This window comes from Falco naumanni, chromosome 12, assembly GCF_017639655.2.
Source record: "Falco naumanni isolate bFalNau1 chromosome 12, bFalNau1.pat, whole genome shotgun sequence".
Taxonomy (NCBI): Eukaryota; Metazoa; Chordata; class Aves; order Falconiformes; family Falconidae; genus Falco; species Falco naumanni.
In genome coordinates, this window is record NC_054065.1 from 1,514,124 (window position 1) to 1,538,614 (window position 24,491).

Genomic DNA, 24,491 nt, shown 5'->3' on the forward strand with positions numbered 1-24,491 from the left:
TGAAATGTTTTCTTCCCACAGATATGATAATTAGCATGAAGACTGAACTTCCTGAATTTACATTTTGCCTCTTATCCTAAAAAACTCAAATTTTTATGGTTTGGTTACCATTGCTGTGGACAGTAGCCAGTGCTTAATTTACACTGCTGCTTAAGATTTAAACAATTTAAGGAGAGGTTCAGCACTTGAGCCTTTCATGTCAGAACTAGCACAACCACTGACAAGGGCAGGGAGTAAAACACTCACAAATGTCGGTATTTTGTAAACTGCTATTAAAAGAAATACTGAAATAAATATGCATCCAATGAAGATGTGTATCACAAATAACACAGTTACGCCCACAATCTGATTTTGTACTTCTTTTAAATATAAACAGATGAAAACCAAGTTTATGAAAACGCATTTAGGCGAAGCTAACAGACAAGTTTCCAAACTACCATTTCAAATGTGCCATGGCTGGATTATTTAATGATTTATTGTCTCTTACACCACATAAACTGTCACTGAAACGTGTGAATATGCACTTTCATGTGTCAAACGTCTATTTAAACAAATTGTTTAATATTGAAGTGTACTGGTAAGACAGGAATTCCCAAAACTTGCCCTTGGAGACCAAAGATTGCCGAAATTGTAATAAAACCGTTTTAGTTTTCTTCACTACTTCCCTGGATTCTTGTCTAAATCTGGAATTAAAATAAGCACCTCCAATATTTTGGTTTGCATTTCCTAACCTTATGTTTATCCCGTCTTCTCCTTTTTGATTTTTTCTTTTCTTTTTCTTTTTTGCGTTTCTTCCGTGATTTTCTATGTCCTTTTTCATTTTTCTGTTTATCATCACCTTTTGTACCATGTTCTTTCACATCTTCATATGCTGCATCATCTATTTCACCATCTTCTAGCTCTCCATCTTCTCTGTAGGAGGAGAAATAGCAATACAATACAATTACATGTTATGTTCCACCTCATCTGTCCAATAGCACAGTAAAAAGAAACACACCCAGTATTTCTTTCCACCAGCTACATTTTTATGCATGTGCATATCCTTTTAATACATGTAATACCCCAAGAACTATGTAGGATTTTAGAATTTTCTTTTACAGTTCAAGAAAAATGTAATGCAAACCATTAAATGGTCTTGAATTGTACCAAAAAAATAAAAAGTTTAAAACCAATGCATTTTTATTTTCCTTCTCAGAACAAAGGTCTTCTCTTCTTACAGTCTTCTCCAACCTAGATTAAAAAAAAACAACCTGCTTCGATACACAGGATTCTGTTGCCCTTAAACACATTTCGAACTGAAGAGGTCGTTTAACTTTTTCTAGAAATACTTCTATTACAATGCTACTACATGCCTGTACAGTGCTGTATTTGCAGAACAGATATGATCAAAATTAAAGGCAATTAAAACTCTATGAAAGCCACACAGTGAAAGAGTAGCAATAATGAGAAGTGGTTGGGTACTGCAGGAAAAACAACGCGTAGTAATACAAACATGTTTCCGTCAACACATCAACTCCTGGAACTAAAGATAGGACAGCAGTTATCTAGGGTGCAATGGCCAATGTTATAAGCAATTTTTAAAAGGAGGATTAATTTAGCACTTAGGTGAATTCTTCAAAAGAAATTAGTAGTTGACAAGAAAGGAGTAGTTAACACTTGAATTTCATTTGCTAGAATCTAAAAACAGACACCAGGCATCTGACAATGCTATTTTTCTAAGCTACTCAGGGTGGGGTTTGTCTTTTTAAAATGTGCAACTGACATTTGTAGGGGGTCATTTCATACATCAATAAATAATATAAATGGAACAATATGCATGTGAAGGTAACTTCTGCATATGAATGTGACTGTCTCAAAAGTCTTCAAAATGAAGTAATACCGAAAGATGATTAAAAAAAAAAAATACAAACACATAACGTTAACACTAAGTGCTTGTAGACCAAGTAACAGAACAGTTTGTGCTTATCGCCATCAGTAGGGAAAAAAAGTTGCTACAACTGGGTCAGACTTTATTTAGTAAAGTTTTGTCTACTGACTGGAACAGTAACAACCCTAAAAATCTTTTGCCAGGAAAGAAACACTTCAACAAAACACGAGCTAACCTATTTCTCATCCCTATTTCGAACACACCGCCAAAGCGATCTCAACTCCCCTTCTATTTGGTACTCGCTGGGTTTTGGTTGTGGAAGAATTTACTGCTTTTGAACATTAATAATTGGCACTATATAATTATTTCTACATTACCACTGCTTCTGGAATTCAGCCTTTGCAGGTACTGTGGAACCCTGCAGAAACTCAGTCCTGAATTTTTACATGGAGATTGCTTGAAAATGCCATCAGTATCAGCTTCAGCAGATGGCGAGGGCAGCAAGGGGAGAAGCTTGTAGATATTAGAAAACGATATATTAAAAAAAAAAAACCAAACACTCAAAACCCAAAACAAGATCAAACTAGTGCTGAGGGCAGTAGAAGGTATTAGGACAGAGGTAGTAATCAGGCTATATTAAATTGCCTTACAATTTGTCCATCACAGTCTTGTATTCGCAGCATATTAGCTAACCTGATAATCAACTCTGTCTAGTTCAAGGTGGGACTGCGAACAGTAGGAAGGGGGAAGAACTCAAAAGGAAGCCAAGGACCTCAGTCTCCACAGGAAAAAAAAAACCCAGTGATTAAGAAGTTAGAAGCAATCCAAAGTTGTGACTTTTTGTGAGAGCAGTAATGGATATGCCAGAGAGAAGAAAAGGGGAGAAGACATGACTGCTGTATTGTCACCTCATACAGCCTGGAACTTCTTAGAACTACTCTTAACAATTGCAGCACAAAAAGGAAGGAAAACAACCCAAAAAAAACCAAACAAAAATAAATATATAATTCCAGAGCACTAACTAGCCAACAAATGAAGGGGAAAAAAAATCCTCACATCCAGATTATCAACTCACATAAAGGCTGTGGAGAAAAACTAAGGAAATCCATCAATTCCAAGGCAGCACCTCTTCACCTTTCATTCTCAACTACTAGTGGGATCCTACAGCAACTGTGACAGTTCCCCATCACCTCACGGCAGCCCACTGCAACCACATAAAGGCACATTATATACATCCAAGGCTCATGAGGATGTTTTGCTGTAGTACATAATCAAGAAGGGGGCTCTAAGAACACTTCTAAGCAATGCACAAGGGCAGCTTGCCTACCTAGCAATTGAAAAAAGCACGCTGGAATATGGGAGAAAATAATCTTCTGGACAAATACTGAAGATAGTTTTGTTCTGCTAAGTACCATGAAGTAACAGGACTGGAAAGAAGGAAAGTTTGTAAGGAGCCTTCAAATGTCAAAATATTAAAAAGTGGCATAAAAAGAAATTTAATCTGAACAAGATGCTGCTACAGAAGGTTTAAAGACCCATCTTTCATGCTGATGGGCAGTAAAAGCTCACGGCTGTAGTGAGCGAACTTTCAGCACTTATTGCCACAGGCAGTTGCTGAAGTAGAAAGGGACTGGGCAGTTCCACAGACAACAAGGCATGGCTCTTCCTGCCAGCACACCGAACACAACGGGGCGCTAGGAAGGGAAAAGGGAACTCGGAAACAAGGTAAGAAAAACTGCTCAACTGCTATTTATTAAGTTTAGCTACACTGCAAATGCAATTGTCACCAGTTTTGTGTATGGCCTTAAACATTTACTTGGAAACACTTTGAAAAGGACAGTATATTTCAGCGCAAATATAAACCAGTAGGAAGCTCTGAAGCCAAGGTGAGCTTTTGAACAAAGAATGGAAATTAATAATTACAATGATAATAAAGGTATGCCTACTACCGAGCGGGCTCCAAATGTGGAGAGGTAGTTTCAGAACCCATTTTTATGATTTCTACAAGGTGCTCACGGAGATCTGCTCATACACAATCCTTACGCTGCCTCACGAAGGACAATGGAACACCAAGACACTCCCAGACTTGAGATAAAAGATCTTCAGAGTATGTAACACAAGCATAAAACAAATCCTGTCTTCCAACACCACAGTGTCCATTATCTCCAACGTTCCTTGACAAATTCTGAAGTATAGCAGACAATATCCCACAAAAGCATCTGTCACATCTTTCCAGGAGACACTTGATTAATAAAGTATGCCTAATGAAACGAACACAAATATTTATGAAACACCTGCCGTTATTAGAAAAAAAATCTTTTGTATTTTGACGTCAGCTAAACTTACTCTCTCAAGGACATCCACTCAATTAAAATATCCTCTCATGTAAAATGCCTACTGAAAACACTCTTTGGGAAATAAGGTATTTAGCAGTTACCAGTTCCTTTGAGAACTGCCCCCATATGTTTACACTTCTGGGATGCGCACAGGACACAAGTAACTTTCTAGGTAAAACAATTGTGCAGAATATCAGTACTACTATCCTTTAGATTGCATTTCAAGGGTAAGATTACGAAAGTCCTCTAATCCCCAAATGCCTGAATTCTTTCCACAACATCCTAGAGTTTTCCAAGCATCAAACCTCAAGAATGCAAAAAAAAAAAAACCCACCCCAAAACCCAACCAAAAAAAAAAGCAAAAAACCCCACCACCAACCCAGACATACACAAAAAAACCCTATGTAAATATGATTTGAAAAGATAATGGTCAAAAATGTATCACCTTCTTGAAAATAATTATTCTTCAAAGAAAGTTTAAAGGAAGTGATAGGACAGAAATTACATTCCATTTTATAGGCTTTTTTTTTTTCCTGTTTAAAATACAGACTGGAGCTGTACACTAGAAAGTGAGTGCAGAAACCACCCCTTTTAGAAGTTCACTTCCTAAATATATCCCACAGGCTTTGGGAAGGGCTTTCAGTGATGTAACCCAAGACTACCTCCTTTTCCACTATGAGTAACAGAAGTCAACAAACCCACGTGATCCAGAAAAAACACAGCTAGCAGATGATTTTCTAGGAAATGGGTCTGAATGTTAGGTTGCTTTCCCTCTGGCAGATATCTACAGCAAACAAATGGCAACGTTCATCTAACAAGAGACTATATGAACTTAGGTTTTGCAAAGTAGAGGTTCTTGCTTACAGAATAATCTGGGTTTACACAGTACCTTAGTATGTTTTATTATTGCTGGAAATGCCTGATACACAAAAATAAAAATTGTCTTGATCTAGTATAACTTTGTTGTCTTTTCCAAGATTCACTTCTCTTTCAACTACCCTGCCCCACAAAAGAATACCCCACAAAAACAAACTTCACTGCAATAATGCCAACAAGCTGTGGGCGGAACAGTTTACGATGCCTACACAACGCATACCTCTGGAGTCTAAAAGCCTCTGCACTGAAGGAACAACACTTGCAATTTTTAACTTCTGCCCTGTCTTATTTTCTTGTATTCTGTACTAGTATATGCAAAGGCTGAACTAGATCTGATACATGTCTTCAGATTAACAGAAGTTAATCCCTGGCCTATTACAGAGCAGACCTGTGGTATAAAATTCTGGCACTGAAAACAGCAGAAGAGGTTAACACATCTCTAGCCAGAGATCTCAGCCAGCATTACCAAGCCTGTCCCATCCCAAGCCCCTTCCAAACACCCGTATTTTGGAAGAGAAATAAAAGCATCTTCATTAAATACCCAGTTTAAATTGCTCAGAGGCGTTTGGCTAATGCTGTCTGACCTACTGGAACTCCTTCATAAAGAGCCCTGAACGACTTGAATGATTAAAACAAGCTGCCATACGGTACTACTCATAACCCATGGGCCAGCAAATGCAATCTTGCAGTCCAGAACACAGGAGATGCAAAATTAAGTAACCTCACCTGGACGCCACAAGCTAAATAAATCCTAACTAAACAAAACACAGCATACTGGCCGTGATCTTTCTTATCAGCCCCTGACCAAGGACTAGAAAGGCACAAAAAATATTTGGTTCATCTCCAAATGCAACAGAAAGCACTAAAATCCCTGATGGATCACTCCCTCTTCCACAATCTCCAAATAACTCAGAGATTGATGGATATGTGAAAAGAAAACCTGAAAGCGCTTCCACTGTCGCAAGCGTATTTCTAGAGCATCTCCAAAATGGATTAGAAAGGCACAGAAGCCAAATTGTCTTTCAGGGAGAATCAGCCTGGTGAAATCACCGAAAGAGCAGTTATGCAAATATTCGGTTAGGGAAAACAGAAATCCACGCATAAAGTAACTCACCATTACTCTAGTGTTTACTATTTATTTCTAACATTCAAACTCAGCTTTAACTTAACCTTTCCTGTCCTTAGTCTGAGGCATTTTTAAAAATAGCATTCTTTATGTTCAAAGAAGATTTACAACTCAAGCTCCTTAAGTCCAAGATACAAAACCAAGACGCATTTTCTCAGTACACTGACAATTGTAGCTCTGAAATATTTTAAGAAAACTAAAAAGAGTTTTCCCTGTGGGACTGTTTTTCCAATCTTCCTAACAGAATTACTTCACATACTTGCAGGTAGAGCAGATGCTACGTGAGAACCATAGCTCTGTATGTTTTAAGACGTTACATGAACAAAACTGTGCAACCAAAATGTGACTCTCCATCATCAAACGTTATTTTCTGTTCAGTCTGGTTTTGGTAGGCTTGATTCACAGCTGAGTAAGGTCTCATTTAAAAACAATTACATTTTGGTTTACAATACGATGCTTTTGCCTTTATTTATTAGAATAAGCCTTAAAAATAATATTAACGGCCAAGACTTTCCGAAAGTATTACCAAGACCAGAAAAAGTACATAGTAGAAATAATTAAAGGCTGCAAACATCTCCCATTTACTTCTTGTACACACAGAGAAAGAACACAGCAGCAGGAATGGAAACTTTACACATGAGAAGATCTCTAACACATTAATTAATAAATTATTTTTTTAGCTACCAATTTCTGGTGATGACTGAGTATTACTGTCCAAAAAGAAAACAAAATTGATTTCTTCCTAGAGTGAGTACATTGTTAAACCTTAACCTCTTTTTTCTGTGATTAGTTCTAGAAGAGATGGGTTATCAGAAAACATCGAGGATGTCCAAAAACTCATCTTCTCATACAGAAACAGTACGGTTAACAGCCCTTTAATTCACAGGGGCTGGTAACAGCATCATACACCTGCTCTGCTGACCTCTGAGGATCTGTGATAAGGACATACAATGCAGGAGAGAGAGAGTTTAACCTGATGGTAAGGTACTCGAGTGTTTTTGATAATGGTCGAGACTTATTTAGTGAAAAAGCCTTACACCCCTCCTGGACATTTTTCCTCCTTAGTTTCCTTTGGGCACGGTCTTCTTAGTACCCCAAACTAGTTTTCTCCCTTAACCCCTCTATTCTAGGCCCTCACACACTCCTGCTGCTTCATGTAACCCTCCTGCACATATTTTCCAAACCAAATGCATCTAGAATAACATGGTGCTATGCCACACTCGTGACCACACAGACACACACAGCTATCCCTTCTCATCATTACATGCTTTCTCTCTGTCCTGTTTGTGATCACAAGACAAATGTGAAATACTCTCAACAGGTAAGACTTTGGTTTTATAAAATTAGGAAGAGCACAATAACTCAGATGCATTTTGATGACATGAAATTACTCGTCCAAAATGAGGGCTAACATTCATTAAATAAGTTTGTCCAAGCATGCTACTAAAGAATTTACGAAATAGGGAAAATAACTACAAAACTAGAAGGTGTTTTTGCAGTTAACACAACAAGCCAGCATCCACTGATAATCAGCACTGGCTTCTTTGACAATGTTACGCAGCTCACTCATGGCACTTTTCAGCCACCCATTAGTTTTGACCACTCTGTAAATATGAAGTTATTTTAATCCACAGCCAGGCGGTGAAAATGCATCACAAAAAGTTATAGGCTAGATTGCTTGGGGTTTTTAACCTCTGTTTTGTTTTCATCCCCAGAGGAGGCCGTAACAGATACGGTGTTCCCATAAAATGGAGGAAGGAAGCAAGAAAGACAGCAGTGAGGCGTGCCAAAATACAGCTTCCTGTGGTGGCACTGGAGGCCAACGAGCAACTTCTGGCAAGCCCACATTCTCACCCTGCTGCCTAACCATCTCCAGGGTTGAATACCATAGAAGAAATTACTGGAAGTCACACAGGCCACCACCTTCTCCTCCCCAGGAGGATGAGGAGTAACAGCTACATAAGCCAGCTACGTTTCTGTCACTCCTGCAATGTTTGCTAGGGATGGCGAGCAAGCCTTGTTTGCCCACAGGGCGTATTTGGGAGCGATTATCTCTTCGCTTCCTAGTTTCCTAATGTCAAAGCAAGGTTTGAAATCATGCTCAAAACCAATAAATCGCTACAAGGCTGCATTCAGTGATCACAGCCAACTTCAACTTAACACAGACACATTCCCCGGTGATTAACTATCAGTGAAACAAAAAATATCTCTAAGAACAGCTGTAAGTAAACATTTTCAAACCAAATATGCACACGTGGACAGAGGGCATTAAAGCACCAGGCTGAATAAAAGAGATACATTTAAGTAGTCAAGTTTAAACGAAGATGGTTGGAAGCCTCGTGGCAAGGGAAACCGGCAGAGCAGTCAGGCTGGACAACAGCAACTAGGATTTGAGATCTTTAGCCCTTCTGCTCCACAAACACTTCCCTGATCTGTAATGCTGTGGTGCTTCACAGAGCTGAGGAGCCACGTGGATCACAACAAGACACAGGCAAAGCCGCTTGCAATACAATATTGGCTAAGCAGTAACGGAGAAAACCTACAACTCAGGTATGTAACACAAATTTCAGTTTGCTGTTACTCATCTTGGTTACAAACCACCACTTGCATTTTTCCCTTTACTTGCCACTGGCTGTAATTTAGCCGAGCAGGTCTCCATTACAGTGAACCAGACAGACCTGTTAGAGCAGCAGTGTAAATCATGCTTGATGAGGACAGGAGTGCAAAACTGGTACAGGGGAAGGGAGCAGGCAATTCCTAAGACAGCTGCAAGAGGAAACTGGGAAAATAAAAGCAAAGGGGTGGCTGGGTAGAGCCTCTCTATTCACCTAGCTCATCTGGATGTACACCATGCACAGGCAGCTGGTGAAGGAGAGGCTTTGGAAGAGCAGCACCACAGCAGGCGGACTCGCATAACCAAACACTTCAGCTACACTTCATAAAACTCCAATCAGTTTATCTTGAGTAAGAAAGTGACTGTACCAACTTCATTTTAAAATGTAAAAATGGTATCAAATATGTAATGAAAGCGTACAATGAGGATTAGCCTGGCTCTCTCGGGAAAAGGAACCTGAAATGCAACAGACAAGCCCAGTTTTGAAGCGGCATTTCCAAACACCCTCCGCAAAAATCAGGACAATTTTCTACAGCAAGTTCCCTAGCCACTCAGGTGTCTGTCAGAGAGCTGTCTCCAATGCAGAACTTCCTTTATTGTACCAGGAGCATGTTAAAAGGGGCCTGATACTTACACTCGCAGTGCAGCTCGTAAGACCGTGCTGGCTACAGAAGCATTACTTGCACTTCTGTGATCTGTGAGTTAGCATCTCAATGTTCAGACCTATCGTTAGGTCACTGCTATATTTACAGCAGATAATGGTGTAAGAAATCTCCAAGTCTGGAGATTAAATGACAGTAAAGCAGAGATAGCCAACAAAGTATCACTACCAAGATAACATTTTAGATTTTAAAAATAAATGAGCTCCAAGTTATTTTCTGAAGTTCCTGGCAATTGTAAAACTGGCACCAATTTCAAATGCGGAACCAACTGTAGCAAACAAGTCCTTCTCATGCCTGTAATAGCTCACTATTAGTCAGAAAATCAAAGTCCACCGAAGTCTGCACAAGGACTGATTGCTTTTATATTTGTGACGAGCATTTAGTTCTTCGCTTAGGCACGTACACTCACCAACAACATGACATACAGGTGGGACAATGCCTACAAAACAAGAGTTTAGGAGAAACGTGAAGCAGCCACTCCCGCAGATGATGGCAACAGCAACCACAAATTGGTGCAAGTAATCAGACCTTGCTGACCTCCAGAAGAGAGCAATAATCCTGCACATTTACAAACTGGTGTATTTCTTTACTGTAACTGAGCATGCCTGCACCCTGCCTCAAGACTTTTTTACCCTGCCTATGTAACAAGCAACCCTCAATAAAATCTAATCTTACAGGAAAAAATTTTAAAGGACACCCAGTATCTATGTGTAGAAAGTCTCTAATACTTCATCAAAAGACAACGTCTCCATGATGAGTTAACTAAAAATATTCAGAGAATGAAAAACCCTCCTCATTTAATCAGGTGCCCCACCTATAAACCAGGAAAAGAAAGACTTTGGATTAAAACAATCTTTAACTCAGAACATTCAAAGCGTGGACAGACAAGGTTTTTTTACTGCTTTCTACTGCTCAAAAACACTAACCAACTTTGTAATTCTACAGATCAGTTCAAAATCAAGCTAACTAAATGTTAACAGAAATGCTATTAATTTAGGCTGCACAAATTGATCTGTTAAATGATTTCAGCAGCTTCCTCTTATAGGCTGTACCTACAGTACGCTAGACCTGAGCTACCAATGTAGTAAAAAATTGACTGCATGATAAACCATATTGAAACGAGACATGTTAATATCAAAACACCAAACAAGTATGACACCGAGACCCCAGTTCAAGGTAACTCAGAAGAATATGAGCTATCAGGTACTTGCATCCTTTCAGCGGACCTTGCAACTGGTTTTTCAACTGACAACAGAGACTGGACAAAACCAACACAGCACTAAAAAAAAGAAAAAAAAAAAAAAAAGTGTTCATAGTTAAAGCTGTGCTGCCCCTCCCCTTGGTGAGTCAGCCATGTTGCCTGTGGACAGGAAAGACCCTGTTTCTCTTCAGGCCTTCACAGAGGGAAGTAGGGAAATCTTTTATCAACTTCAGAGTTAAAATATTAGATTTTGACAGGATTACATTTGTGCACCTAATATCATACAAAGACTTCTATTTGGGGCCTTTTTTAAACAATGGTCTAGGTGTATTAAGAATACACTTTACTACGCTCATCTCGGATTAGAGGGGAGCAGAAGTTTTATAGAAGTCTTGTTTACAGAAAGTATTATTTAACAGGTAGATGTGTTTATTGTCTTCTGCTCTACCAAGATTAAAACATTATAAAGCCATTTTAATAAATTAACCTGTATTAAAAGGACATTAGACTATTAGGTAGTACTTATTTATTCTATTTCATCATTTACCAGTGTAACAACAGGCGTACTGGTGAGAACGGCTGGTTAGAGGAACTCTACTTGTCAACATCACATGAGTAACTCCAAGTTAGAAAAACTACGCTTCCAGCAGAACAGCGGGTAACTTGGGCTTGTCCTCAAGGAGGACTTTAAAACATGAAGTATTTTTAATCCCTGAAACAGTAAAAAGTCACAGACTTACTAACTCCAGGAACTCTAAAACACTTTGCCTGCTACTGCTGCGCAGTTTTAATACATAGTTATGCCCTATCTTCAGCAATCCCAGTGGATTACTAGTTTGCTTTTTACACAACACTTTTTTTTTTTTCTTCCTTTTCTTTTTGGAACATACAGTATGACACAACTTAAAACTGTTTCACAATTAAAAGCAGGAAGGTGAAAACAAGAATCAGCAGCTCGGGGATCTGCCCTGAACCTGTCACTAAATCGCAGTACAATTTTTGGACCAGTCATTCGGCTCGTGCGGCCCTCCACTTCCCAATTTGTAATGCAGAATTAGCGGCTCTTTCTCCAGAGAGGTGACAGTTATGCTCGCTCACAAGCCCCCCCCTTTTTTTTTTTTCCCCCCCCCCCCCCCACCCCAGTGTTTTTCAGTCTTCTGAAGCAAGTACCAAGCACGGTTGTGGAGTTGTGTGGGGAGGACAGACTGAAGCCCAGCTGTTGAAAAACCAGCATTTTTAACTCCTGCGGTTGTGTCATGAATGCTCTGAGTAGATGTAGACTGAAGGACTGCTAGCTGTCATCCTGGCATAGTATTTTTGGAACTAGTTCAGGAAGGCCAGGGCTGCCTGGAGAAAGGATCTGAATTTCCAGCAGCTGCAGGAGAGAAAGGGAGGGAGGAACAGAGGTCCTTTCACCAGGAACAGGACTCTGGTTTTCTGCGCATGGGGATTGAGAGGTAGGAAAGATAACGTCAGTCAGACCTTAATCTGCATAAAAAAAGATCCAGTTAAATGTGTAAGGTGTAATCTGGCAAGAAAATGAAGTTAAATATGGATCTAGTGAGAGATTATTGTATAAACAAAAACAACAAAAAAACCAACCCACACCAAACCACCCCAACTCAAAGCACCCTTTCCTACCTGACTAGCAGCGCCAGGGCAAGGGAGAAAAAGAACAATGGTGACATTCAACAGACACCCCCTGGAAAGTGCAATTTATGGAAAGAAATGGAAAACAGTCCCCCTTCCCAGCCAGAATAAATAAATGAAGATGTAAAAGGCATGCATTCCAAAAAATAAAACCTTACTAATAATGCACTTCTAATTCAGTGAGACCCCCCCCCTCCCCTCCTCCTTGCATTCCCACCACCACCACCCCAGTCCTCACCGCTCTTCCAGCCTGAAGGTGACCTGCCCCCACAAAAACATTGTTAACCCCCTAGGCACATTAACAGACAGCATCATCATCATCATCATTATCAGCATCATCATCACCCCACTAGTATCATCATTATGAGAAGCGGAGAGAGAGAAGAATGTTACTCGACCTTTCGTCCCCTGCATGTTGCCTGTCAGAGTCGGGCATGTTTGGGTCAAGAACTGGGTTTGGGGGTTTGGAGAACAGGCTTTCAAAGGCCATTGTGCTGGCTGTGGTGTGGTGAGGAGGAGGGAGGTGGAGGAAGGCAGGACACTGCCGCTGCCCGTGGTGCGGAGGGAGGAGGAGGAGGTGGCGGCGGCGGCGGCGCGCACAGCCGCTCTGGGGGCGGCTCGGTGAGGAGGAGGGTCGGGTCCCTCAGTGAGGAGAGATGATGAAGGTTTCACTCACGGTTACTTAGTGAGACACTAACGGGCACTCAGTGCAGGGCGAGGCTGCACAGGCTGAGCCCGGCCGCCCCGCGCGGGCAGGAGGAGGAGGAGGCAGCAGCGGCGGCGGCTCGGAGGAGCAGGCCCGGGGCACAGGAGAACGAGAGGACACACACACGGGGGAAGGGAGGTGCTGGTGGCCGGAGATGGCTGCCCTAATTCTTCCTTACAAACATGGCGCCCGCTCGAGGCACTCTCACAAAATGGCGGCAGCGGCGGCGGCGGCGGCGGAGGAGGAGGAGAACGGCGGCGGCGGCAACGACCCCCGGCGCTTGCCCCCAGCTCGCTCAGCGGCCGCGGCCCGCACGCGCCGCCACCACCACTGCGTCTTCCGCGCCCGTCGGGGCCGCGATGGCGTCGCCTCACGCTGGCCGCCGCTGCCCGCGGTCCACGCTCCTCCTCCGCCGCCGCCGCCGCGCCGCCCCCCGCGCGCCGCTATTGGCCGCCGCCGCGCCGCGTCACCTCACCGCCCGGGCCGCCCATTGGCTGCGGCGCGCCGCCCGTCACGCCGCCGTGACGTCGCGCGAGCGCGGCGGCGGGGCCCCGCCCTCCCCCGGGGCGACGTGCGCGCGCCAGCGGGGGGGGGCGGTGTGAGGTGAGGCGAGGGGGCGGGGCCCCGCCGCGTGCGGGCTGGCGTCACGTGCGCGCCCTGGCCGCCGTTATGGCGGCGGCGGCTTAATGGCGGCCGCTGCCCCGTTATGGCCCTTCCGGGCCGCCCCCTCCCCCTTCCCGGCTCCCTGGAGCTCGCTTCCGCCCCGCGCCGCCTCGCGAGAGCCCGGGCCCGGTTCCCTCGCCGGGCCGGCCGCAGCCTGCGCTGGGCCCCCCCCCCCCCCCCCGGGAGCCCTAGGCCCGCCCCCCCGGCGATTAGTTGGTTCTGAGATTGCCGCTTTAATTAAAAATAACGTTTCCCTCCCCGGTGCGGTTGCAAGATGGGCGGCCCCCCGCGGTGGCGGCCGTCACCCTGCCGTTCTTCAGGCCAGGCGGCGTTTTAAGACAAGGGCCTAGAACACCGTGCGGGCTGGCGGGGCCCGGTGAGGGAGCTGCCGTCACGGTGCCGTACAGCCGGCACCGGCGAGGGCGAGACAGTGACCATAGCTGTACCAAAGTGTACGGGGGTCAGGGACGGCACATTTCTGCTGGCATCGCGCCAACAACTTGTTTTGTGCATCAGGTGGCAATTCAGTCACGTTAAGAAACCCACCTACGGAGCAGCGTGCTGAGGAGCGTTATTGAAGCCAATAAGGCTGGGGGGGGTTGGGGGTGGGCACCACCAAATTTGCCATGTTTGCATTGATAACTCTTAATTTTCACTTTGTGCTTAACTCTGTAAGGTTAACTTGGTGCTGCCGGCAGGGCCGTGACCGGCCCCACACCTCGCGCAGCTCCTGCCGGGCCGCAGCCGCTGCAGGGCCACGCTGCCCCGGGCCCTCGCTGCGCATCGTCCAGGAACTGGCAGTAGCTCTTGGCATTTTGCATTTTCAGTGTATTTCATACTCTTTTGCAGTACTGCATCTCCAAGTTCAGTACCTTCACTTCAGGGCGGTTTTGTCCGTCTCCAATAGCATCAGCTGCTAATGTTGTCACCTCATTGCTCATCGTTTCTTCCATAAACTTTATGTGTCTGTTTACAACAACGCTGGCACCGAGACCGTGATATCCATCCCACCTGCTGGATCTCCGCATGCTGAGAGCTGGCTGTGTGTCCCTACTCTGGTCCTGCTGACTCTCAGCAGTTCACAGTCCCCAGGAGAAGCTTGTTTGTTGTTCTCTAACCATTTTACAGTCTTTCTTTTAACATTGTCTTTTGAGGGACTTTGTCAAAAACTTTCTGGAATAATCCCAAATAAGTTACATCAACTTATTTTCCTTTACAGGCTACTCTCCCTGGCTTATGGGGCTTTTTGGGACATATGACTTTTTCTTTCCAGTGCCAGCAATCCTAGCAAAAAAAAAAAAAATTAAGAAAAGAGAGAACACCCACATCAGTTCCCACTGGGTAGGGGCATTTTTCCACTTACGCAGAGGCAAAGCGTGGCCACACATCCACAAGGGAAGAGCCATCTCCCCATGGTCTCACATACCAGGCTAGTACTTGAGCAAGAGGAGCAGGGCAGGAGATCGTGGCCAAGTTCAACCAAGAGTCCAGGTCACCAGACAAGATAAGAGAGATGAGACAAGTCCAAAATCAAGCCACAACACTGAACTGAAGACCAACTCACCTGAGGCTCCAGGACTGAAATAGGGCTTCAGGGAGCATGGGAAGGGTGTGGGTGGCAGCCTCAGGTGGGGCTGCTGAGGGCCATTAGGGCTGATTAAGGCTAATTAGTCCCATCAGCGTGTCTCAGAGTGGTGTGCAGCCCAGGAGCTAATGTCTACAGGCAAGGGGGAGGGACGACACAGGGACACCCCCCCAGAAAAGGGGGATCTAAAATTGAGAATGAAAGCCTGGCTCTTGCTTTTTTTGCAACACACACAGGTACAAAAATTCGTTTTAAACAAAAATGTGTCAACACAAGCAGCGTGTAGCTGTTGTTTAAATGTTCCTACGCATGTTTACTTTGTCGGGGAAAAAGGTATGCTTCTGAGAAGCTCCTGAATGGCTTTTTTTTTTTTTTTTTTTTTTAAAAGTTTAACTAAATTTGGCAATAGCAGCTAAACAAATCTCCAGTATGCGCTCTCAGATATCACAAATACACTGGGATTTGGGGTACGGTGTGGGGAGCATAGCAACATACCTAGCAACCACAACAAATAAAAATGTCATGGTTCAGCTCTTCATTAAGGCCCATAACGGGATTAGTAAGTGTTTTGGTGTGTGTGCTTGTGCTTTTGCTTCAGCAAGGACTTCAGCTACGATATGATCCTGTGGGGTGGGAGGAGATGTGGTAGCGCTGATGGATGCACCGTGTACCAGGCACGGGCTACTTGGGGACGCTAGCTAGGTCATAAAATTCAGATTTTATCACCTGCAGTTGAAAATAACCTGATGTTCTCTTGTGCGCCGAGAGAGAATTATCATTCTTTTGTTTGCAGGCATGTGCCTTGTTAGGCTGAAGGGGAGGAGTGCAAGGATGCTCAGCAGGGAAAGGCCCATCAGGAATGCATTTGGGAAGGAGGAGGATGAGTAGGAGGAGGAAACGGGACGTGAAGCTGTGGTCGCCTCCTTTCACCCCTGCCCTGAGTTTGGGGCTTGTCTCCTCTCGTGGGGTGAAGAAGAAGAGAGGGAGTGCTTCCCCACACAGATCTCGGAATTTCCAAGGCACCGTATTTCTCCCCTGGCACCTCGGCAGGTGCAGCGTAGCCTCCCCCCAAGGCCACCTCCATGCGAGGTCTTCAGTGTTTGTATCCTCGCGCCCCAGCCATTTGGGGTCAGAGACAGCGGCTTTGGGGCTGGGGCAGGGCAGCTGCCCCCTCCCAGGGCACATGGAGCACATCTGGAGCCAGCTGTGCTGGCCACTGCCTGCCCTTAGCCCGCGGACGGGGAGCACAGGCAAACCAGCTATTTTTTGAGCTCCAGAATATTATTATCCCGACGAGAAGTTGTATTTACTGGGGCCAGAAGAGCCTCTCTCTACACATTCCAGGCTTGGGAAGTCTGCAAGATGCCGGATCGGCTGCTGTGGGAGGGGGGAGGAAAAAAAAAATCTCCTTTAGTCAGCTCAAATGCTGGCCAGAAGTATGCAGCCCAGTCCAGACACTGGAGAGCCGACCTTAAACGTTTCTGGGGCTGAAAGGGAGATCTGCAGCCAGCTAATGCTGGGAGAGGTGGCTGAGCTTCCCGGCTCAGCCCTGGCCCTCCAGGCAGGCGAGAAGCGGCTGGGAAGACGGGCACGGCTTCACAAGCCCCGGCGGCGTGCCAGCCCGTCCCGGAGAGGGGAAACCAGTTCACCCTGGCCTCGGGAATTAGGAAAATGTTGTCAGTTCGGGGTTGTGCTGCAACGAAAAGCCTCCAGTGCAAAGGTCCAAGCGCCCGTCTCCAGCCTCGTTAGCCAGTTAAAGCATCAGATGGAAACTATTCTGCCCCGTCAGGAACTAATCCTTTTAACGGACTCATGTATTTTGGCTCCTGGAGCCTGGCGAGGCGAGGTGGGGGGGAAAGTGCCATTAGTGCGAGGACGATGAAACATCATTCACCCTGCCAGAGGTACCACAGCTAGGGACCGGTGATGGAGACGGCAGGAGTAAGGCACCGGGAGCTGCTCCTGCCATGCTCCCAGCCTCCTCTTCCACATCTCTTGGAGGGGCGCATCCCCAGGCACAGGGGTTTCTTTATCATCCCTAAAACATGGTAAATTGGATTTACCGTTGCAGAAGCGCGTCCGACCAGGCTGGACCACTGCGACCGGGCAGCCCCTGCTCTGGCAAAGCCGCAGCCACCGGGCTGCCCACTCCATAGCCTCCTTTCTCATAACTTTGTTTTCTTTCCCCAAAGCTGTCCATCCGTCTTCAGCTTCTCCTGAAAGATAAAAAAAAAAATTAAACAAAATAAAATACTCCTCATTTCAGCTCAGTTCCTTTCCTCTTTACAGCTTTTGTCTTCCAGCAGTGATTTTCAGTGGCGTATGAGGATGCAGCCAGCCGCCTCCGCAATGCTGCTCTCTTATCTAAGGCGCTAATGTAAAACACACGCCAGGCTGGGTTCACGAGGACAACTGCTCCCTTTCCTGGACAAAATGCGACTTGGCCGGGGTCCGGGTAGCTCCGAGGAACACCTCGTCGCCTGCTGCTCGGAGCATCCCGGGATGCAGGCGCACGGTGGAGCAGTCCAGCGGCATGTCCTCCCCATTTGCTGTCTCTCCTCTGACCATGCCCGGCATCATCCTCTGCTCGCAGCCCGGCTGCACACTGAGCTGGCACGTGCAGGATTTCACCCCCAGCGTCCCGGCAGGGGAAGGTGAAGATGGGTTTCCCCAGGCATTCTCCCCCATGGACCAGTTTTTTCCCAGGTGTTTTTCTTTTCCTGCATCCTGTGACCCTTTGGCAGAGTCTTGTCTGTTTGTGGCTACATCTGGCTCTGGCTCTGCTCTTACGCCACGGAGCATTAAAGGATATCTCCCCTGGCAGGCTGCATCCGTCCCCACGTACGCTGGGGAAATCAAACCGGGCACGTCCCCTGCCATCCATATCGCATCCCGGTTTCTCTTGCAGCACAGCCTCCCGCTGGGCCTTCCCAGGCTGGCTCCACAAAGCTTTCAGCCTCCCAGTGCTGAGGCCAGCGGCATGGTGCTGGGTGATGCCACTGCACCACCCAGGGCTAACAGGGGGTCCCCAGCAGGACAGGGAGCGGACACCCCGGCCCCCTGGGAGGGAGGCAGCTCTGAGCCGCCCCACCAGCTGCTCCTTTCTCCTCTCAGGATGGTCCTCCTAGGCATTGTCCTCCTGCGCTGGGGGGTCTTTCCCTGCGGATCTCCACTCCCCCCCAGTCTAAAGGTGGGCAACCCCCAGAGCTGCTGCTCTGCAAGCACCTGCGCTCCCGCTGCAGCCAGGCCACCCCTCTCCACCACCACCTGCCTTTGAAAGCAGCTACACTTTCAAAAAAGCATTTTATTTTAAGTGTGTATATATAATTTTTTGAAGCACTCGGGTGGAGCAGATAGCCTGTTGGGTTGTTTCCCTCCCCCGGCACAACCCTGGGATGCATTTCCCTGCCCAGCTCCGGAGCGCAGCCGGCGTGCCCGCCAACCCAAACATCCGCCGTGCCCGGGCTCCGGCAGCCCCGTGCCAACAGCGTGAGGAGCAGGCGCTGAATGTCCCTCCTTGTTCTGCAGCGAGAGGTCCTGCCCGCCCTTCCGAGCTCCCACGGAAAAGCTGTAACCCCCTAAAAAAATCCAGAAGCTTGATCTCCCAAAAGACGCAGCACGGATCGGTCTGGTGAAGGCTTTGCCCCTGGGGCAAGGAGCGGGAAAGATTTTTGCAGGTGTAGCTCAGCCCCACAAAGGGACTCTGCCCCGCTGCCTTTTGTTTGGGGGGCAGCAGTGGGCTCCTCCCGAAGTCTCCGGAGGATGCTTGGGGACAAGCCACCCTGCTGTCAGCCAGCCCCTTCCAAGCAACGTAAGGCAGAGAAATAAAAATGGAGACAGGTTCTCGCTCCACAGGCCCTGACCCCACCGGCCGCCCGTGCGCCGGGTACCGGATTCTGCTGCGCACCTGCTCAGAGGCTACATCATCCTTTAATTGTACTGAAACCAGCATAATGGAGAAACATGCATAACGTTGGGGTTTTGTGGTTAACATGCACAAGCGCTGCAGCAAGGACCGGGTACCGAGAGGGAAGGGTGCAAGCCCGGGGTGGGGGTGCCTGTCCCCCGCCCGGCACATGCTGCCGCGGAGCCCCAGCTGTTCCGGGAGCTGCGTACACACAGCGGGGCGCGGGCTGTGGCCGACTGGGAAAATGAAATATTCACACCTCGAGCTCCCTCGACACGAGCACCAAGCGTAGCCAAAGCCCTCCCCAGGTCACGGCGTGGTGCAGGGGGAGATGTGCACGCATAACCCAGTCCGGGAGGTTTAAGGATCGGCTGCCCATGGGCTGGAGCACAGGGCAGCCCCGGCCCATCGCCGGCGCCCACCACAGAGCCCCGGGACCCCTCCTTCACCCAGCAGCCACATCCCACGCCAGGGGGGCACTGACAGCCAGCCAGGTCTCGTGGGGATGGATTTTCCGGTCCCAGTCAGTCCCCAGGGGATTGAGATGCTGGAGCAGCCCCCTTCCCACGGGCTGCCGTGGGTTTTCTTGGCATCCCAAGGGGAGCGGAGGCATGTTTTTATGGGGCTGGGGTCAGTGTAAGCAAGCCTGGGCCAGCGGGGAGGAGAGCAGCAGCTGCTGTGAGCCTCCCTCCTCCTGCTTCACTTATTTCCTAAAGAAAAAAAAAAAGGAATTAAAAAGGAAATAAGGGCTGTGATTTCTATCCGCTGTTTTCGACGCTGTGTAGGCATTGAGGCTGCAGGACACCGTCCTCCTGCGCCTGGCGCGCGGGTCACCCCTGCACCTGATTTCTTTAGCACCTCAGTCGCTTTCTTCTCCCCCACGTAGGTGGGTGTAAAAGCTGCCTGGGCAGAATAACCCTAACACGGAGGAGAGGATGGTTGGCTGCCGAGAGGCTTTGGCATGGGATGTCACCTGGAGCTCCCGGGATACGCTTGCCCCCAGGGCTGGTGCTTTTGGGTGGAGGATGCGGAGCAGGGACCATCGCCATCAGGGAAGCTGCCCCGGCTGCTGCCTCCCCTAAAACTCGTAGGCGGAGACGAAGACTGTGATTTTGGACACGTGCTTGGCCTGGAAGACACGGTCCAGGTACTCAGACATGTCCACATCCACCTGGATGGTCTGGGGACCCTTGAGGCTCTGCACCAGTATAAGCTCCCCAGTCTGCCGGTCCGAGCGCTGTATCACGAAGTGGCCGCGGTTGTTGCCCCCCACGATGCCGAAGCGCAGGCTGTCGGGTCCCGGCCGGCCGGGTGCCGCGGCTGTGGCCATGCGGAAGAGCGGGGTGGGTGTCAGCAGGTTGGATGGCAGGGGAAGGTAGTGGAAGGAGATGGTTTTGGGTGCTTGGTGGCATGACCGGCTCTCCATCGGGCAGGGGTTGCGCTCACACTGGCTGCAAAGGCAAAAGCCAGGGCAGGGGACACAGGTTTTCAGGGAGCCCCAGGGATGTGGGGTCTGTGTCCCCCACCTCAGTGGCACTGCATCCATGTGGATGCTATGCATGTATTTTTGGGACCCAGCACCCAAAAAATGAAGTGGGGACAGGTTTTGCGCCCCACCGCACTTACAAGGGTGATGTTTTGACGTAGGTGATGTTGCCAGCGGGCTGGGGGCACTGGGGGCTGACGCACTGGAAGCTCCCCCCCATGTTGATGCAGGTGGTCCCCCTTGTGCAGTTATCCTGGGACAGGGCGCACTCGTCGATGTCTGCAAAACAGGGGTGGGCAGCAGGTCAGCCTCACTGGGCACCTCAAACCAGCCTCACTGAGGGGTTCCTTTTGGCAGAAAATGGGCAAAAGCACTTTGAAATGGGTCAAACATCAAATACGATCAAAAAAGTAGGAGAGTGTGGCTGAAAACACCTAAATTCCTGAAATCCAGTTCTGCGCCTGCTCTCCTCAACACCTACGTAACGACTGAGATACCTGGCAATAAAATCAGGAGCTCTGAATGCAGGAATTTGCTGGCAGCATTAGCAAGATGCTACGAAACATGCAGAAATCGGGGAGAAAAAGAGAAAGCATGAGTTTTCTCACTGTGAACTGCAATAATCAACACTTTATAGCACAAAAAACAATCCTTGTTTTTCAGGAGGAGACTTTCATACCAGCAGTTCTGGCCACCCACCTCCCTACCTGCTGCCACTTTTGCTTTGCTCTCAACCCGCACCCCAGCTCCCCTCTTTTTGGAGGAGACGCTGCCGGCCCCCAAACTGACCCCTTGCTGTGTAATTCTTGGGTTCTAACACGATTTGTGGTTTTTCCTCGGGGATGCCCCGGACACAGGGGACAGCTCTACCACCGCAGTGGGGCTCCCATGCTCTTTTTCGGCGAGATGCTGCCCCAAAGCATCACACGTCTTTGCCTGTGCTTGAACCTGCATCATTCTTCTCCCCTCCATGCCCAGCCCAGGACCCACCTCTCTCTGCAAACCCACCAAGACTTTTGTGTGCAGAAGCGCTTGCAAACCAGGAGAAAAAAGGGGAAAAAATAAAACAGCAATAGTGCAAGTTGGGAAAAAGTGGTAAACCTGTGGATTTCCCACCCCGCCTCACCTTCGCAGCTCTTGCCATCACCCAGGAGGACGTACCCGCCGGGGCAGGTGCAGCGGTAGGAGCCAGGGAGGTTGACGCAGGCGTGGGCGCAGAGCCGGGGACCCCCGTCCCGCTTGTAAACCTCGCACTCATTGAGGTCTGCAGAGAGACGAGGGGAGTGGGTGCAGAGCCGGGACCCCGCGGCCCCCCCCCGCGGCCACCCCCCCGGCACGGCGCGGCTCGGCTCACCCTGGCAGAGGCCGTTGGCGGCCGTGCCGCTCATGTGGAAGCCGGGCTCGCAGCTGCAGTGCTGGGTCTGCTCGATCTGGGCGCAGCGGGGCTGCCGGCTGAACGCCGGGTCATCGGTGACGCTCCAGGAGGGGGGAGCTGGAGGGGGGACGTGGGGGGCGGGGGTTTGAAATGAGGTGGGGTGCCCAAAACACACCAGGTGGGTGGGGGGTCACCCACCTGTCTGCGCCTGGTACTGGCAGGTGGCCCCGGTCCACTGCTGGGGGCAGAGGCACTTGTACTGGTTCAGCCCCTCCAGGCACATCCCGCCGTTCTGGCAGGGGCTGCTCGAGCACTCACTGATCTCTGCAAAAAAGGCAGCCACGTTTCGCTTTTTTTTTTTATTTTGGGAACAAGCCACAGGAACGCCACGCACGCCGGCCACTCCGATACCCCACAGCACGTCAATCATAGCCATTTGCTTCGCCAGAGGCGGACACTGGCTGTTCCTGACACGGCGGCGTTGCCCTGGTGCAAAGGTTTGCTGCAACGCAAGGAGCCATCGTAGCGCTGATGTCTTTTCCCCTCATCTCTGCTGCCGAGCTGCAGGTGAGGCTCCAGCTGTAAATCCCAGCTCTCCTTGAGGATGAGAGACCCCAGATCAACAGCCATGGGAGCTGCAGCATCCCCGGGACGTCGGCTGGGACTCGGGGGCAGCTGCGATACCTCCCCGCTGGGCAGAGCTCATGTTTAATTAAATAAACCCACATCGCACCCGCTCTGGCGCCTGACGCGCAGGGTCCCCCTGCCCCCACTCCCGCCCCCGCCGCAGTACCTGTGCAGTGGGGCTCCTGCCCGCTCCAGCTGCCGTCGGCCTGACACGTCCGCGTGCTGGAGCCCAGGAGCTGGAATCCCGGGTCACAGGTGAAATGAACCTCATGCTCCACCAGATATTTGGTGCCAAACTTCTTCCCGTTGGCGGGGGCTTGCAGGGCAGGGCAGGAGGCTGCAAGAGCACGGCAGGGAGGGAGGTGTCAGTGTTCAGGTGGGTGTTTTGGGGGATCGCCCCCTGACCTTTCCTGTCCCCAACTCCACCTGCGCCACAGTTCGCCCAGTTCCTCCAAGACCTCCTCTTTAACTGTTACTTTTCCTTGAATATTGGCCTGCTGAGGTTAATCGGTAACATCCAGCCCCGCAGTGGAAGCCCAGCAGGGATGCTGGGGCTGAGCATCACCCGCAAGGGGCTTGGTGCCATCTTTGCCGCCCCTCTCACACTGCCAGCATAGGGCTGTGGCTCTTATCGCTGGAGACGTGGTTCTCCAGCCCGCTCACCTCCAGAGCTCTGCCACGAGCTCTCTGCTTTGCGGCCAAGGGCTTTTGAGCCTCCCCATGCCCTACCAGGCTGGAGAAATGCTCAGATTCACAAGCACGAGTTGCCAACCTGGATACAGGTATCTCCACCCGTGGAGATGCCCAAGCCCCCACCCGTCATGGCCCCAAGCACCCCGACCTGCCCACCCCAGGGTCTTTCGAGGCCACAAAAGCAACCAGTGGCACCCGGGAAGGACTCACCGGCCGGCGGCTCGGGGGCAGCCTTGGCCAGGGAGGCATGCAGGGTGCTCAGCCGGCTCTTCATGACGCGGAGGCCCTCAGCGAAGCGCGTCTCCTGCCCCTTCAGCAGCTGCTGCATCTGCCGGATGGCAGCCAGGAGCTGCTGCCTGCTGAGGCAGCTCTGTGGGGACGGGGAGGCCACTCAGTGGGGGGCACATCACTGTGGCCCCCATACTGCCGCGCCACCCAGCACCCAGCACCCAGACCGCAGCATGCAGCCTGCCCCGGGTGCGGGTGATACTCTTGTGGGAGCTCTGCAGCATCAAAGGCCCCCGAGATACCTGATTTTACCCCCCCCATTTACCCAGATGCAGGAGGTGTTTTAGCCCATGCGAGAAGTCCCTAGCTCAGGCGCCCTCTCCTACATCTAAACGGGTCACGCAGCTACAAGCAGGGCTGCAATCGCGCGCTTAGCCCTGGGAGAGATGCTATAACTCATGTTTCGTCCTGCTGGAGCTAGAGCCCTGTCCCACCTCCACATTACAAAATAAGCGGAAAACAGCTGTCTTGTGAGTTCTGCCGGGGCCAGGAACACTGGTGGGACTCCTGCCTGCAAACCGATCGCCGCCGCGGGATTGACTCATGCAGGAGACGGGCATCGTTATTGTAGGTTTCCTGCAGAATTAGCTTAAAACCGAAGAAAAAGGGCAAGGGCCGAGCAAAGCCCGGCAGCTTTAGAGCTCAGGGGGCCGCAGAGCGCGCAGGGCAGTGGGCACAGGGGTCTGCTCTGGGCAGCGCCAGGCAGGGGGCAACGGAGCTGCAGGGGAGCGAGCGGAGCCCACCTGGCCCAAGGCGGGGTCTTTTAGCCCCCAGCCACGCCGTGAAGGGGTGAAGTCAGTCCTGGTCCCACGCAGCTACCGAGGGCTCA

The 24,491-nt window shown here is 49.1% G+C and overlaps 2 protein-coding genes across 2 annotated transcripts in view; both read right to left on the reverse strand.

The window, feature by feature from the left end:
• Positions 1 to 13,456, reverse strand: part of ZC3H6 (zinc finger CCCH-type containing 6) — a 29,415-nt gene extending 15,959 nt beyond the window's left edge. Inside the window, exons 1-2 of the mRNA XM_040611665.1 lie at positions 12,731 to 13,456; positions 732 to 912 (exon numbers count right to left, since the gene is read on the reverse strand). Coding sequence (XP_040467599.1) covers positions 732 to 912; positions 12,731 to 12,822 — 273 coding nt within the window. The 5' untranslated portion in view covers positions 12,823 to 13,456. The remainder of the gene's footprint in view (positions 1 to 731; positions 913 to 12,730) is intronic.
• A 5,741-nt stretch (positions 13,457 to 19,197) lies between these two features.
• On the reverse strand, positions 19,198 to 23,844 carry FBLN7 (fibulin 7). The gene is made up of 7 exons (XM_040612390.1): positions 23,585 to 23,844; positions 22,848 to 23,018; positions 22,253 to 22,378; positions 22,034 to 22,171; positions 21,806 to 21,943; positions 20,820 to 20,958; positions 19,198 to 20,644 (listed from the first exon to the last, which is right to left on the reverse strand). The coding sequence occupies exons 1-7, from the start codon at positions 23,700 to 23,702 to the stop codon at positions 20,272 to 20,274; spliced, it is 1,203 nt and encodes a 400-aa protein (XP_040468324.1). The 5' UTR covers positions 23,703 to 23,844; the 3' UTR covers positions 19,198 to 20,271.
• Positions 23,845 to 24,491: the final 647 nt, after the last annotated feature.

Bases quoted from the DNA above. Each gene is read 5' to 3' on its own strand.
- FBLN7 (XM_040612390.1), bottom strand. From the start codon at position 23,702: ATGCAGCAGCTGCTGAAGGGGCAGGAGACGCGCTTCGCTGAGGGCCTC. The intron at 22,172-22,252 runs GTGGGTGACCCC...TCCCCCCTCCAG, and splicing joins CCAGTACCAGGCGCAGACAG to CTCCCCCCTCCTGGAGCGTC. The intron at 21,944-22,033 runs GTGAGCCGAGCC...GTCTCTCTGCAG, and splicing joins CGCCAACGGCCTCTGCCAGG to ACCTCAATGAGTGCGAGGTT.